The sequence below is a fragment of the Anas platyrhynchos genome, chromosome 1 (genome assembly GCF_047663525.1).
Source record: "Anas platyrhynchos isolate ZD024472 breed Pekin duck chromosome 1, IASCAAS_PekinDuck_T2T, whole genome shotgun sequence".
Classification (NCBI taxonomy): domain Eukaryota; kingdom Metazoa; phylum Chordata; class Aves; order Anseriformes; family Anatidae; genus Anas; species Anas platyrhynchos.
The window spans coordinates 181,332,791-181,348,869 of record NC_092587.1 but is presented as its reverse complement, the minus strand read 5'-3'; the positions used below and the strand labels follow the sequence as shown (position 1 = coordinate 181,348,869).

At 36.1% G+C, this 16,079-nt stretch overlaps 1 protein-coding gene across 4 annotated transcripts in view; it reads right to left on the bottom strand.

The window, feature by feature from the left end:
* Window positions 1-16,079, bottom strand: part of TRPC4 (transient receptor potential cation channel subfamily C member 4) — a 161,806-nt gene that overhangs the window by 30,342 nt on the left and 115,385 nt on the right. For 2 of the 4 annotated variants that reach the window (XM_005018338.6, XM_038174295.2), the window contains one exon: window positions 11,386-11,722. In XM_005018338.6, coding sequence (XP_005018395.2) covers window positions 11,386-11,722 — 337 coding nt within the window. Of the gene's footprint in view, window positions 1-11,385; window positions 11,723-12,173; window positions 12,247-16,079 lie in introns of those variants that run through there. The other 2 variants (XM_038174296.2, XM_027470735.3) reach the window with 2 other exon arrangements.

Below are 16,079 nucleotides of genomic sequence, written 5' to 3'. Positions count from 1 at the left end.
TGACATTATAACGTTGGTGATTCACTCTTTTTTTTTTTTTTTTTTGGTTCAAGACTACTTTTATGTTTATCCTGATGTAGGGCTTGTTCCTTTAAATCAAATGATTTTAGAAACTGGAAATCCTACATTATTTTTGGCTATGTGGGAGATATGATAGTTTAATCTTTCTTGCAAGCCAAAATCTAAGTGCATTTTCCTCAAATAGTTACTGAGATTTTATAGGACCCAAGAGAACTTGAAGCTAGGATGACTCTATTTCTCCATTAAGTGATAATTAGGTGATATTTTTTTTTTTTTTTTCTTTTCCATACAGCAGCTGACACAAAAAATTCAGTGGATAGATCGTGGAGCATTGTGTTTGAGGAGATTTTTCTTACCTAGCTTTAATTTTCTACAGTACAAACAGCTCCACCTGAAGTAACCACCCTATTTTCCCTTTAAAATCAATGGAGAGAGAGAGTTGATTCTGGGGATTGGCTTAGACACAGACACTGCACTGCAGATTTCTACATCTAGTTGGATGAATCCCAGACTCACAGTCTACCAGTAATGCAAGAATTACTGAAAGGTATGATTAAGAGCACTTCAAAGATTTCATTTATTTCCATCATTTTTGAAAAATTTTACTGTTTTTGAGCAGTTTCCATGTCTTGAAGCTCAGAGCCTGGGACATTCCAGCCCTGACTTCAGAGCCCATGATGCTACAATGCGATTTGGAGACAGATGACTCTACCTATTTGTGGTAGTTTTCTGTTTTTAACACTGCTTTGGGTGTCAGCTGAGTAGGTTTGAGATGGATATTCCAGGTAAATTGATTATAAATTTGTGACACACATGCTATCCATACATGTGTAGTAGCATTTCTCAGACATGCCAGATACCTAATGCTTTCTTTGAAGAGAAATCTTGGAAAGTAGAAACTCCTAAGGTGGATTGTATAAGTCCATAACTCCACGGTAATCACAACATGAAAGCCAAATTCTGACTTTGGAGGTACCAGATCTCTACACCTAGGCGCCCTGAGAGGTGCTCAATCAGTGAATGAGGGGAGAACTAGAACTTCTAGCATCCTGTAAGTCCTCCCAGGTGTGCCTGAGAAAGTGTATTCTGAAGTTTGATAGCCTTTCTGCATTCTGAAGACTTCTTGAAGGCCTGATAAGCTTACATGATGGAGCTATTCTGGGCAAGGAACCTCAGAGATTCCAAGCTGTGCAGTTTAGGATTAATTTGCAGTCACATATCCAGAGGTTTTGAAATCCTGTTGTAAGAAAAGTCATCAGAGAGAAGACATCAGCCAGTTCTTCTCTCCACAGTGTCTGACACATTTTGTCAACTTTGTTTTTTTACATTCATTGGGAGAATCAGTTAAACATATAAATAAATACATAAATAGATGTGTTAAAAACAAAACAAAACAAGACAAAACAAAAACAAACAAAACAACAACAGCAGCAACAACAACAACACCCAGAGATCAAAGCAGTATTATTTCTCTGACATTGTATACACTTCCCTTTTCTACTTGGTGGACTTATGGGTAGCTGGACACAACCTGACATTATTATCTAATGAGACTTTTAGGCAATTCCAAAATATGACCTGACATAAGAGATGAAGAGATACAGAGACAAGACTGTCTGATGTGTGCATTCTTACAGGTAGGAAAGAGATCTAGGGTCCAGGCATTGCATAATTAGTGTTGTGTAAAAGCAGCAATGCTATCACATAGTGGTAGAGCCACATGTGTGACAACAAAAAAGGATATCTCAATATAACAGAGGAGTGCACCCTCTCCTTGTACTCTGGTACAGGGGGTACTAAGAGGAACCAGCCAAATATAAGGGGTAGATGTACAAGTGAACACTTTTAGATGGTTAGATTGGGAACAAGTTAATTGCCCAAAGCTCCCTTTGTCTCTCTGGCAGGAAAGAATCATCTCCAAGATCCTGTCATCTGCAGGTGGCTGAATTGACTGATAAAGTAGCTGTGGAGGATTAGCTTGGATTAAAGCAGATGTCTAACTTCCAGGTGCTTGTATTTAGTTGAAATAATTCCACACAAATCAGATTTCACTGTGGTAGCTGGATAAACTTGGCTTTATCCTGATTGTCTCTTTACTCCAATTCTCTTCTTCCAACCCTTTCTCTTGTGGTGGTTTTACTGTGCTAGGCAGCTAAACACCACAACTGCTCTCTCACTTCCCCACCTTAGATGAGGAGGGGAGGAACTAAAGTAAAGAACAACTCACGGGTTGAGATAATGATAATTTAATTAAGGGGAAAAAAATAATTATTAAGGAAAGATTATTATTAACTAAACAATTTAATTGAAGAAAAAAAAAAAAGGAAAGGGGAAAAGGGAGGGGGGAAAACAAAACAAAACAAATAAAGGCTATGTGGAAGTGCAGAGGAAAGAAATTACTCTCTACTTCCCACAAATGAGCGATGCTTGACCACGTCCTTGAAGCAGGGCCTAAACACACATAGCCAGTGATCGGGAGGAGGACCGACATTTTTCACAATGAGAGCCCACCCCTCCCCTCTTCTTCCTGTTTCCACCTTTTATTGCTGAGTGTGACATCATATGGTATGCAATATCTGTTTGGTTGGTATAGGTCAGTTGCCCTGGTGATGTTTCATTTCTCACTTTTTTGCCCACCCCCTAGGAGGGTTAGAGAAAGTCCTGATGCAGCACTCCTCAGCAGCAGACACAACACCGGTGTGATACCACTGCTGTTCTAGCTACAAGTGCAGAGCACAGCACTGTATGGGCTGCTGCAGGGAAAGTTAACATCCCAGCCAGACCCTGTACACTCTTCATGTAATCTTTATTTCACACCTGTCTCTTACAGCCTCACCTGTCCATTCCCCATCATTCTGCTTTTATCATTTATTTCCACTTAAAAGGAAATTACCAATATTATGCAGCTATTCCACTTCATTAATTGAGGAATAAATCAAAATGTTGAAGGTAATACTTTCAAGCATTTATTACCATCATTTATAAATTAAAAGCTAGAGTAGTAAAAGAGAAATAGCAACACGGATATTTGGAAACAGGATGAAATGATAGAAACAAATGTGATTAAACATCCCATAGTTTTAATGGAATTAAATAAACTTAAAGTCAGGGCAAGAACCCCACACACCACATGAGGCCTAGGACAGACTGTGTAAAGCACTGTGAGTTATTACACATGCAAGCTGATCAATTTGCAACCATTTGACTGAAGTCCAACTTGACTGATGCATTCAGTCAATGGAAGGAATCAATGTATTCCTATCTAATTTTGGCATTACCTTTCCTGAAAAAAGATTTGTTTTTATTTTTTTCTATTTTTGTTCCTTACCATTTAGTGATGGGAAACAGGAGGCTCCTCAGGATCAGTCTCTACATGCCAAGTTCAACAACAACCTTTCAGTATGTTTCTTGAAGAATGTATTTTCATTGGACTGTGAAACCACTTAACTGACATACTCAACTTTGCTCTGCAACGCACTCAAGTTTTTCACAGGTACAAGAAATGAGACAAGTTGCTAATGATTTAAACTCTGTGAACTGAGGAGAGTTTGTTCCAGGGAATTAAATGAGCATCAATAAGGCTTGAAATCTCTCTTCTGTTTTACATCTGGTCTGACATCTGATCTCTGTTGAAGAGGTATGAAGGTTATGAGAAGAACTGTGAGACATTCTGTTGTAATTCATGGGTTCCCAATCTATGGGATTTTTTTAATTTTTTTTTTTTTTTTTTTAAGTAAAATACAGCTATGCAAAGGAACATGCACAAAATTAAAATCAAGTTTTCTGCTTTCTCCTAGGAATAGGGAAATGGATGTTTGTGAGGGGAACAACTGTGCAGTGTCTGTGTCCTGTGTCAGGTCAGGCAAGAGGCTGGGAATGACATAGCCAGAGGCATTGTTGTTCCAGATTTTTTCTCAAGACAATGACACTTAAGTGATCTGAATCTGGGAATTATCTGAGCACACAACTCAACACTGAGAATACTTGATATCTAACCTCAGTTCACTCTCTGTCTTTAAAAGAAAAGAAAAGAAAAGAAGAAAAAAGTATTTAAGGTCCTCTTCCTGTAGTGTACGTGAAAATAATTGTAAATCCTGGATTAACATTTCCTTTCTGTGTACCTAATTTTTCCATATCAGTGGACTGTATACAGTGACAATGTATCTGTCATAATCTGGAGAAGCATGAAAGACACTGTATTTTTGGAATGGATTGTGTGCTTAAACAGAAGTGTCTGCTGTTAGTTTAGATGCATATCCAAACTGGCCATCCCATACATTGTCAAAAAAAAAGGTACAGGTTTCCTGTAGGGCATTTATCAGAGGTACAACCTCTCAGTAAGTATATCCAATTCTCAAAGACTTCAAAATTGGTAACAGTTTCATCTTTGTAGGCACCTGAGTTGCTTTCTTTATGTTTACTCTGATTTAATCTCCTAATTCATAATGACAAGACTTGCTAATTGCCTGAGTTTGGAGTAAGGGACTATGGACAGACATAAATGTGGAGGTACAGTGCAGAAATTCTGTACATTTCTGTTTGAACTCAGTCTACAGTAATGTTGTAGATAGAAATTTACCTATCCAAAGTATTGGTCCATTCTCTCAGGTACTTTTGCACAGGGATCTGTAAATACCTTTAAAGAAAAAGTATATCCTCATTTAGTGCTTGCACATCTCTATTAGGCTCTACAAATTTACATGAGGAGTGGAGCATGCAAAGTTTTACTCATTATCCTTTAATCTCCATGGTTTCATTGAAACTTTGTGGCAGCCATTGGCTGAAGTTGATTTAATATAGAAATTATTTTCTTACTTTCACAAAAAATATTGTGGAAAGGGTAAAGAGCAAAGCTGATATATTATTTCCAAAGAAAGCATTAATTTATAAATATATATGTATTCTAGAAGTAGGGTCATGCAGCCTAATACCCATTAAACTGTTGTATCTACAAGCATCTATATATTCTTTATTGCTCCCAGTATTAATTGCATTTTCTTGGTGTTGCCAGAATAATATAATGAAGATATTATGCAGTCAGTAGAAAAACAAAACAAACAAACAAGCAAACAAAAACATTTTTCAGGTGTGTGGAAGTCTTAAATCCACAAAAGGATGCAAGACCTGGAGGAAGAATAAATGAATGTATAGCACAGAAAGTCTTTTGTAGTATTGCTTAAAAGCTCTTGGAGCTCTGAACAGTGCAACACAGCATTAAACATGCAGCTCTAGGTAAGGCCAGAAGCGGATATTTAGGGATATCTGAAACTGCTCATCTGCTTCTACACTATTAACAGGCACGTAAGGATTTGAAGTTCTTGATAATGAGGATCCAAACTTCATATCTGAGAACGAAATCTTATGAAAGTGTCTAATCATTGAAATAGTTGGTGCTTCAATGTTTAAGTACACAGTACTGAATGTAGAATTCACCATTCAGGACACCTAAATTCCCCATAAATTCCATTTTATGCTCATTTTTAGTTTCAAATGTTGAGCTGAGATCCACAGGTTATGTGGACAGTTATGACACATTGAAGGAATAACAAGTGGAAAGAGTAGTGAGTCTTGTATCTCACCAGCACTTAGCGTCCTATCTCACACCTTCATCTAAATGTCCACATGAGACTGAGTTTCAGAGTTTAGAGCACCTTCCTTTCCTGAAATGCTGAAACTATATCCAATATTGTTGTCAACATTTGACATTGCAGCTTTATAGGTAAAATTCTTTCTCAGGGAACAGGAAACTTGCCTTTTCTCAGCATGAGGGAAGATGGAACCTCTTTCTCAGAAGAGTACTAGGGAAGGCATAAGGGGAGAGAGGGGAGAAACATTCACCTTCCTGATAAAAATGGGGACAAAGGGAGACTGAAGAAGAGGGAGCTAAAGAAGCTAAATCCAAACAAATGAATAAACAACAACAAAAAAAAAAAAAAAAACCAAACAACCCACAACTTCAGTGACAAGCTTAGTGTTTTTAGCCTCCTTACTAGGATATCTACTAGGAAGCACAGTCATCAAAGCTAGGCTTCACACACACACACTGCTTTATCCTGATCAAGTAAAGATATTTATCCTGATCAGGTAAACATCCTGATCTCATGGAAGGTATCCCTGCCCATGGCAGAGATATTGGAACTAGATGACCTTTAAACATCCATTCCAAGCCAAACCATTTTATGACTCTGATTCTGTGATCCTTAAGCTATATGATTACAATGTCTAAATGTGAAATATTTGAATTTTAGAGGACCAAGTACAGTGGTACGACACTGAAAACAAGCCTGAGGCCTGAAGATGATCTCAGGATACTGTCAAAACCTGTTTCCATCAGCAAATTTCAAGAAAACATTTGATTGCATTGAATACTTGTCTATACATGAATACTTTTTTATATATGATTATATTATCATGTACAAGCAGAATCTTCATTTACAGATATTGCCTGTGGGAAGGAATTTTTCCATAACTAATAAAAGTGAATGCAAATTGAACACTCAGACTGTTTTAAGGAAACAAAGTCTGTTATTTTCTGTACTCTATTTAAATATTGAAAAGGGACAGTAAAGATAGAGAACTGCTCCATCTAGCCTAAACAGCTGCGATTGTTTCTGGATGTTTAGGGAAAGGATTTGAAGACAGGGTAAGGTAAAGTCTCTACTAACTTCCAGGTTTCCTAAGTTCAGGGATATCCTGATCCAGATACCACATCTCCACTACTGTAACTAAGAGCCACTGATTATGGCTGATTGTGACACTATGGATGGTATTCAGTAACCAAAAAACAGGCTGTAGCTCCATTGTAGATGGAAGACATACTCCCAAAAGCTTTTCAAATCTAAGACAGAGTTTTACTAAAACAGCAAAAAATACATAAAAGCTACCTATGCTTAGGTGGAATTTACAGAGCCAATTAAACTGTTTTCCCAAACAAAAAGTCTTCTGACTTTATAATCATAATCAAAACAAGATGTCTTAGTGATGGCCTTAGTTTTGGAAATGGCAAGACAATTCTAAGCTAAATCTTGCACACACAAACACACATATCAACAAACACCACCAACAACCAAAAAATAAAATAAAATCATCTATATAGCTCAAATATTTGAAATGTGGTAAATCTCCAAGGAACTAAGTAAAAAGTCCTGTTACAATAAGATTCAGGCACTAGTGACAACTGACTCTCTGGATGTTTAAATGACTTCATTAGTGGATCCAGTTTTGGGATACCCCAAGAAAAAGATGTTATGTGACTGAGCTGAACCTAGTAGAAGGCCATCAAACTGATTGCAGGCTGAAAAACGTGATGTACAAGGAAAGGCTGAGGGAGCTGGATTTGTTCAGCCTGGAGAAGAGGACACTAATAGGAGGATATTAATGCTGTCATCCACTAATGAAAATGCTGGTTATGAATAATTGGGAAAAAGACCTGTCTTAGAGGTGCATATTGAAAGGAAAAAAGGTAAGTTGCAAGTTGTGGCATGGGATATTCCCATTGATACCTGTAAAAAAAATCACCAGTGGCTAAATGTAGGCATTGGTTGCTGAAATAGGTGGTAGAATATACATCCCCAGAGAAATTTCAAGTTTTGACTAGACAAGGGCCTGAGCAACTGATATATCTTTGTAGGTAGCCTGTGTTGAGCAGTGGTTTGGATTAAGAGGCCTTGAGTGATCATTATGTGCATTATCCTTCTTTGTGACTGAAATTGTGTTCCGGCTTTGTTTGGTATTATTTTCCTCCACTACACTTTTCTTGTCACTATTGGTTATGTACTGTTTCATCTTACTGGCTGTATTATCCTTTTTATCTGCTCCCCAGACCATGTCAATTTGTACTGTTTCATATTTTTTTTACACATTTTTTTTCCTACCAAATTTAGAATATGATGTGTAGTTTACATCAAGAGTGTATATTCTCCATAGCAGTTTGTTGACCATGAATGTTTGCAGTTTGCACAGTTCTTGAATATTCTCTGTAGATTCACACATTCTAATAATCTGCATAAATCCCTGACAGAAAAACAAACAAACAAAGCAAAAAAAAAAAAAAAAAAAAAAAAAAAAAGATAGTGTTCTAAATTTACTTTCCTTTAGTTTAAAGCTATTGTCCCTTGTCCCATCAGTACACTCCCTGACAAAGAGTCCCTCCCCAGCTTTCCTGTCGCCCCCCTTCGGTACTGGAAGGCCGCTGTAGGTTCTCCCTGGAGCCTTTCCAGGCTGAACAACCCCAACTCCCTCAGCCTGTCTTCATAGGAGAGGTATTCCTGCCCTCTGATTGTCCTCATCCTCATGGTCCTCCTCTGGATTTGTTCTAATAATTCCATGTCCTTCTTGTGCTGGGGGCCCCAGAACTGAACGCAGTGCTCCAGGTGGGGTCTCACAAGAGCAGAGCGGAGGGGAAGAATCACTTCTTTTGCCCTGCAGACTGTGCTACTTCTGATGCAGCCCAGGATATGGCTGGCTTTCTGGGCTGCAAGTGCACATTACCAGCTTCTCATCAACTAAAGTTGCCTTCTTGCATGATCCAAGGCAAGTCAGGAATTGGAAAGGAAATTTGATTATGCAAGTTAATGTTCTTCCTCACTTTTTTAACAATGGGGGTTTGCTGTTCCTTTTTTTCTTTTTTCTCTTTTTCTCTTTCTCCAGTGGTGACAGATTTTCAAGTGTAGAAGCTGGGCCTATATTTCTGTAATGTGAAGCATCTTGCATGCTTGGGAAATTTGAATTAACATCTGATAAGAAGAAAAAAATATAATTGCCCTTACTGACAAAAGCCTACTTAATATTTTCCTATATGTAAGGACAGAAGATTGCAACTTTTCTTACCTGCAGAGTTTTCCACAACTCTTTCTTAAAGCTATAACATAAGCCTTGTTATACTAACTTATTGTTCCATGGATAATCACCTTGTGTAATGTCTTGTGTAATCATCTAATCATATAAAAGACAAAATTAATGCAGAAGTTTCCTTAAGAGACTTTTTAAATGTAAAATTGATAGTCTCCATGGAAATGTAGCCCAATGCAGGTTTTTTCCTCTGAACCTCCTACTCTAGTGACACTTTTAATATGTGCTAATTATGCACATTCAGTCTTCTATTGCTAAGTAGTAGGTAAATGCTAATTACTGTTTGTTTGTTGGAGAGCTAAGTTCACTATGGACAATCCCGAAACCTCTTAAATTCTATGAAACATATGAATGCTGAAATTCATTTGGAAGAGAAGCTGGAAAGCAGAACCTCTCTTCCTCTCTTCATTTTTATAGAGGTGTATAAAATATAGCTATTAAAATGTAAATTACATGCAGAACTATTTTAATGGAAAGAAAGACAAACAAAGAGTTATATTGTTTAAAATGTTGATAGTTTTGACATGCTGTATTTGTTCCAGAATAACCTTAATTTGGGAAAAGGGTTTACTTGGTCATGTTCCCAGTTTCAGAGTAAAGCTATAACCCTTGTGCCATATTAGTTTCATCTCAGACTTCAACATTTTTCATCTACATCCGTAAATGCAAAGATACATCTTTGCACCTTTGAGATAGGATAACTCATGCAATTCAAGAGTGTTTTATATACTCTTTAAGGATATTGCATACCAGTATACTGTGAAGAGATTAGCTAACAGATTAAATTTTGTCCTGGAAACTAACCTTAGGTTATTGATAAGAACTTAACAAAATAAATAATTTAATTTACTAAAAGATGACTGGACCACACTTTTTTATATATATATGTGAACAGAAAGCATCAGATTTTAGCTGACATTAACTCCTTAAAAAAAAAAAAAAAAGACATATTTGTCACATGCTGCAACAATATTTACTCATGCAATGGAAAATACACCTTACAGTGAAGACTGGTGGTGAGTGGTGAGGATTATGTTATGCTGTGCTATCATGTTGAAAATCACAGACAGTAGTTCCTTCTGAGAACTTCCCAAATAGTGTGAACATGTTTTTGGTCATGCTTGCTTGTTTGATTAAGTGAACGAAGTATGTACCTCTGCCTCATGCTTCATGTAGTGGCCAAGTGCTCTACTAAGGAACATACAGAGGAAAATCTACCGACTCATTCTCCTTCTGTGTGTCAGACACTGCCAATTAGTGCATTATAAACTCAATATTACATTGTAAATTATATCAGCAATGATGCCAAAAGCCTTGTTGATTTTGTTGCTCTAAAAAAAGCCTAGGAAAAGTTGCAAAACTGAAGAGAAGCAGCGTCTTAATGGGAGGCTCTGGAAGAGGTAAGTGTAACGAAAGCACACCAAAACATTTCAGAGAGTTTGTGCATGAATTTGTCTATGTGGTGATGATATGAAAATATTAAACTTAAATCCTTGCAGTTAAAGCCGCTAAGTCCTTCCTTCTACAATTTCTTTTCAGTCAAGACCAGGTATATTTGGCCTGATGTGGTTAGGAATCAACTTATATTGATTGAAACAAGAAACAGAGCATGCCAAGAGAGGTAACATCTAGCAGGGAAGAAAGGCAAGTACAGGGAAGACCTAAGATAATGTGATTTTATAGGACAGAGCAATCACACAGGCAGTCATTTAAAGCTGACATGGCCTATACAAAATAGCCTTTCAATAAAACCAAACTGAAATTTTATTTTGAACTATCAAGACAGAAGGTTAATCTTTTCCCTCTTTTGAAAAAATCCTAGCAGATTTTCTTATGCCTTCTGGTGAGAAAATATTTTGCTTGAAGTTGTGTGACAAGTTCTCATCAGTGTTTTGGCACAGAAAAATTACTCTGTATGGATATTTTAATTAAAATAGTCGATTGAAAATGCTGTTCAGCACTATTTACTACAGGTGGGTCTGTGATATTAAGTATTTGTTGCTTTCAGAGGTAACAAAGATCCGTGATAACACCATAATTAACACTGTGCCTTGTTCTAATACATGAAAAATATTTCAGTGGTAAAGAAACCCCTTTTTAAAAGCTAGACTAGTGAAGGAAAAAAAAAAAAAAAAGGATATTAGAAAGGAATAAAGGAATGAAAGGAATTGGAGCAATTTCTGCCCCAGAGAAAAGGAAAAGATAGATATGAAAAATATTATCACAATTTCTTTTTCAGGCCTCCACTTAATCACATACTGCTTAATCTTTTCCCTCCCTGTAGTATGTCAGACATTATTGGGTGGGTACACTTTGGATTTTTAAACACTTTCCAAGTTGTACACTAATCCCACTAAGTACTGGAGCAGATGTACCATTTGCCTGTTCCCATATATCAATAATTTATAACAGAACTCTCCACCATATCTTCCTGCATCAGAAATTATTGGAAAAAAAAAAAAAAACAGATTTCAAAACACTTTTCACTGTATTTTTCTTTAGTAATACATTTACCCAGGACCCACGGTAATATCATCCACTCGACGATGGTTGGTGGTGGTCCCTGCAAACCCACATCTGGCCTGTTGATGTGTTGAGAGGCAAGCAGCAACAGGAACAGGAAAGTCAAGTAGGATGCAGTATGGCAGATAAATTTGATAAATGGCTTTCTGATGAACAGCCCTAATGGGCTTTTGGGAGCTATCAGGTAGCACACAGAGAAGACAGGGAAAAGAAGTCCTATCACAACGCAGGTCAACATCTTCACAGCCCAGTGTCGCCTCCTCCATCCAGGGAACTCATCATACCAACGGGATGCAAGCAGCTGCTGGCAGTTAGGTTGGGCAACAAACTGCAGAGAGAAGAAGGGAGACCGTTATTTCTTTATTATCATTATGAAGTTAATTCCATGCTACAAGTTAATTCTGTGTTACAATATTTAACTTCTGGATAGAGATTAAAAAAAAAAAAATAAAAAAAATCCACAGCCTTCGCATGCCCATTCATGGTGATAATAACAGCAAAGCAGGGCTGGGTCAGCCTTCCCTTCCTTCAATGTAAAAAATATGCTAGAACCCCATATCCTCCCAAGATTCACTTTTCACAGTAAAGCTGGACTTCCCCATGTTATAGTACACAGGGAGCGAAAGAACTGTAAACCACAGATACTTAAAAACCTGTTTTCAAATTCAAAAACATATTTACAAAGATTGCTTCCATTATTTAAATAACAAAACTTGTGGAGAACAGTTAGAACACCAGGTGAAAGACACTATGAAAATGAAAAACATGATATTTCTTACCAAAGCACAAATAAGATCTGTAAACAGAAAAAATGAATTCAACAGCCAAAAATGAACTATTCTCAGTATGTTCCCTGCTAACTCTTTAGAAATCAAGTTTACATACTTTTATACTAGACTAAGTTCCTACAGATATATTACACAATGCTTGCACAATATGAACTAAGCACTAGCATTCCACAGTACTTCACTAAACCTTGTCAGGCTATATTCCTATTTTGTACATTATTTTATGGTCTGTCTATTCTCTATGATATAGTTTCAGTTTCTAAAATATGATTCTTAAAATTTATTTTCAACAAAAATAAATCTATCAGTAAATATTTTGTGTTAGCTATTTTTTCTCTATAAGTATACTCAAGCCTTTTATGTCATATTTTTATTTGATCACTAGTTCCTATTTTCCCTAATGCTTTCTTTTTTAAAAGGGGACATACAGTAGTAGCATGCTAGACTTGACATAAGAAATATAGAATAAAAGCAACATATGCACAAAAGAGAACCAGAGTTGTATTCTTTTACTTTTTATTTTCTATTTTTAAATAAAATTTGCAAAATAAACTTTTTCCTTCTTACATTACATGCATGCATACATACATACATACATATATTGGATTAAATCAGAAGACTTAATAAAGCTATGTAGGAAATTCTTTATCTTATTAAATAATAAAAGTGTTAATTTACACAATATATTTTTATATTTGAGTCCTACTTAAATGCACTTAGTTTTGAATTTTACATGATTTTGGCCACACTTATAACCAGAGAAGCCAAGTTCTTTTTGATTAGTAATGGGCAACTTAAAGAGTTTCTGAAATTATTGGGAATCCTACTAGGAGAAAATGTTATTTAGACTGGAATGAAATGAGAGTCAGCATGCATCTTTCTATATACGTCTGGATCTTGTCAGTAATGTTAATGTGAGCCAAATTAAGACCTGGTATATGTTAATGAAATGCCAGTGTCCTTAGTAGAGACATATTTGCCTACCAGACACCAGTACTGAAACTGCCTGTTGTGAAAGATAATCTACTCAAACCATAACCATCTTGAAAATAGCCTTAAAAAAGAATAACAGAGTGTTCTCTTCTGTTGGGAAAAATGCATTCACAAGGTTTCAAGGTGTTTATTTCAAGATACTAGAATAGTATCTTGAAATAGAATAATACTAGAATAATACTGCATATAATCAGAATAGACAGTTTCTAAGTTATGTGTTGCCAACTTTTTAATGGGGGTCTCCCTACAAAACATCTCACCTCAGCTTGCTTGGGTAGACACAAATTATTGTTTTGCTTGACTAGTAAAAATAATATGACTTTTGGATTAATTTCTGAGTACAGTACTCTCTCTTCCTTCCAAGTGTGTCAGATCCATATTTATTTCCCCTTCTCCACCTTCTTCGTAATGTACCCCTAATACAAATCCTCTCACCTTCTAAAAGTAGTTCCTTAGTCTTGCCTCTGTCCCCTTCTCAAGATCTTTAAGCCACCCTCATTATTTTGGGCACCCAAGTGAAGGAACAACAATATCCTCAAAGGATATTGGTGGATGCAGGGGGCATACTCCTTGACATTTTATTATTATTATTATTATTATTAATAATAATATTTTTTTTTTCCTATGTCCACCAAGTACTGGGCTGCTCTGAGACAGTGTAGACCAGAATTGATGCAGAAGTATCTCTTGTCATGAAGAGAAAGATGGCTGTCGACAACACCATCAGGAAGATGCTGTACACTGTTGGCAGTAGCTGCTTAGTCCTAACATCTATACCAATTACAATGCAAAATATCCGGTGTTAATAAAGGAAAGGAGGTATTATTGCAACATTTCTCAGCAGACATAACAAATTTTTGCTGCTTCCTAATATCCATATAATTCTATTTTTTCAGTAAATTATCTCTCATAGTATTCTTCAACTCCTGATTGTTACCAAAGTGACATGACAATTTACGCACCGCTCAGATCCTCTGACAATAAGGGAAAACTAACTTATATTATACATTTTTTGTGGCTAGAGTTAGGCTGACTACCATTGGCAATGTACTTTAAATGAATTAACAAATATAAAACAAATATAAAGGGAATAATTGGATGGTATGGACCAAGCATATAAAATACCATGTCATCACTTTATGAACTGCACATGTAAGGAAGCAGTTCTAGTAGTGTGGGCAAGGGACTATAATAGAACTGACAACACAATGTCTACAGATGATATATTCAATTTCTGGGAGATCCAGATAGCTAGTTTCATGCTGTCACTTTTATTGAATAACACTGTTGGCAATGTTAGTGAACAATGTCCTAAAGCAGCAAAACTCTTCACTGCAGTCTTTTCATTATGGTTCTGAGCTCCATTGGCCATATATATGTATATATATATATATATATATATATATATATATATATATATATATACACTATGAACTATTCTAAAGTGTCTTCAGGTATCTGGAAAATTAACCTAAATATCTTGCTGACACTTCTTTTAGAGTTATTTTCTGCTTTGTTTATCATGAAATTGCATAACATTTTTTAAAATGTCCATATTAGTTTCCACATTTGACTAGTGGCTCCATGTTTTGTGCTGAAGGCACTGTCACCATGTGTGGCAAAAGTTGTTGAGTAGTGATAACTACATTTACTATATTAGCTGAAGAATGTGGCACATTCTTAAATGGAGGACAGTTGTTCAGGCACCCAGATGGCAGCAGTCAGTGCTGAACCTACTGTCTTTTTTCTCAATTTCCCAGAGAGGGGGAACTTGTTACCACACACTGCGTCTCCTTTCTTGTCCTTGGGGACATGTCTCCTCCCAAGCAAATGAAGGGAAGATGATGTGTTCCCACGCTTTGTTCTCATGTGTTTGAGCACATCATATAGGAACTGGGAGCTGGAAGATCTTCCCGGGCCCCACTGTGTAAATGCTGCCTGTATAGGCTGTCTCAGAGATATTACTCATATGTTGCATATGGTTATATAGGTCAATTTTATTAGTGATCGTGAATGAGTATTCCAGTTGACATTTTAATTAATTCAGTAAAAAAATCTTATTAAAAAAAAAAAAAAGCTTACATCAGATTTATACCCTAACTATTGCACACTCTTCCATTAGAAAGGACTGAGAGATGTGGATGGAAAAAAAAAGACATGCTCCAAGCAATAAGATACTTCCTCTATAAGCGGGTTGGACCACATCTAGGATGATATAGGTCCTCTGCTGAACTGGGGGTCTAAAAAAAAAAAAGTATATATATATATATATATATATATATATATATATATATATAAAATAAATAAATAAATAAATAAATATGTTTTACACAAATATTTTATAACTAGCCAAATTAAGAGTACTCTGTGACAGTAATTTGCCAGTTCTGCATTGACTATGCCAAAATATTTTCACTGTAATATATTTTTTCTTCCTTAATTGGAGATATTACAATTCAAAGTATTTTTTGTACTCTCAGTGCTATGTTATTTGACTTTGACATTGTCTCCATATAATTAGCAATCAGCATGTTTATATTTTCACATTACAATGCCTTCCACTAGCTTCCAGCAGTTTATAATTATGTGAGGGATTTTGCTGTAATGATTATTCCTAGTTGCACAACTTTTGCTACTTCACAAAGTCTGCTTGTCTGAAAATGTTTTGGTATTCATTCTCTTCTTCATCAGCAATTATTCACAGTGCCAGCAAAAAACAGTCTGATATAAATAATAGCAGAACCAGATTCTAATGATACCCAAGTAGATACATTGTGCATAAATTCATTTTCACTGCTTATTACATCTGATCTGTAATTTTGATATAATACATATTCTATTGTGAATGGAAATTGTGAAATAATAACGTAAGTGGTACTGTTAACTATATAAAGACTTTCTAGA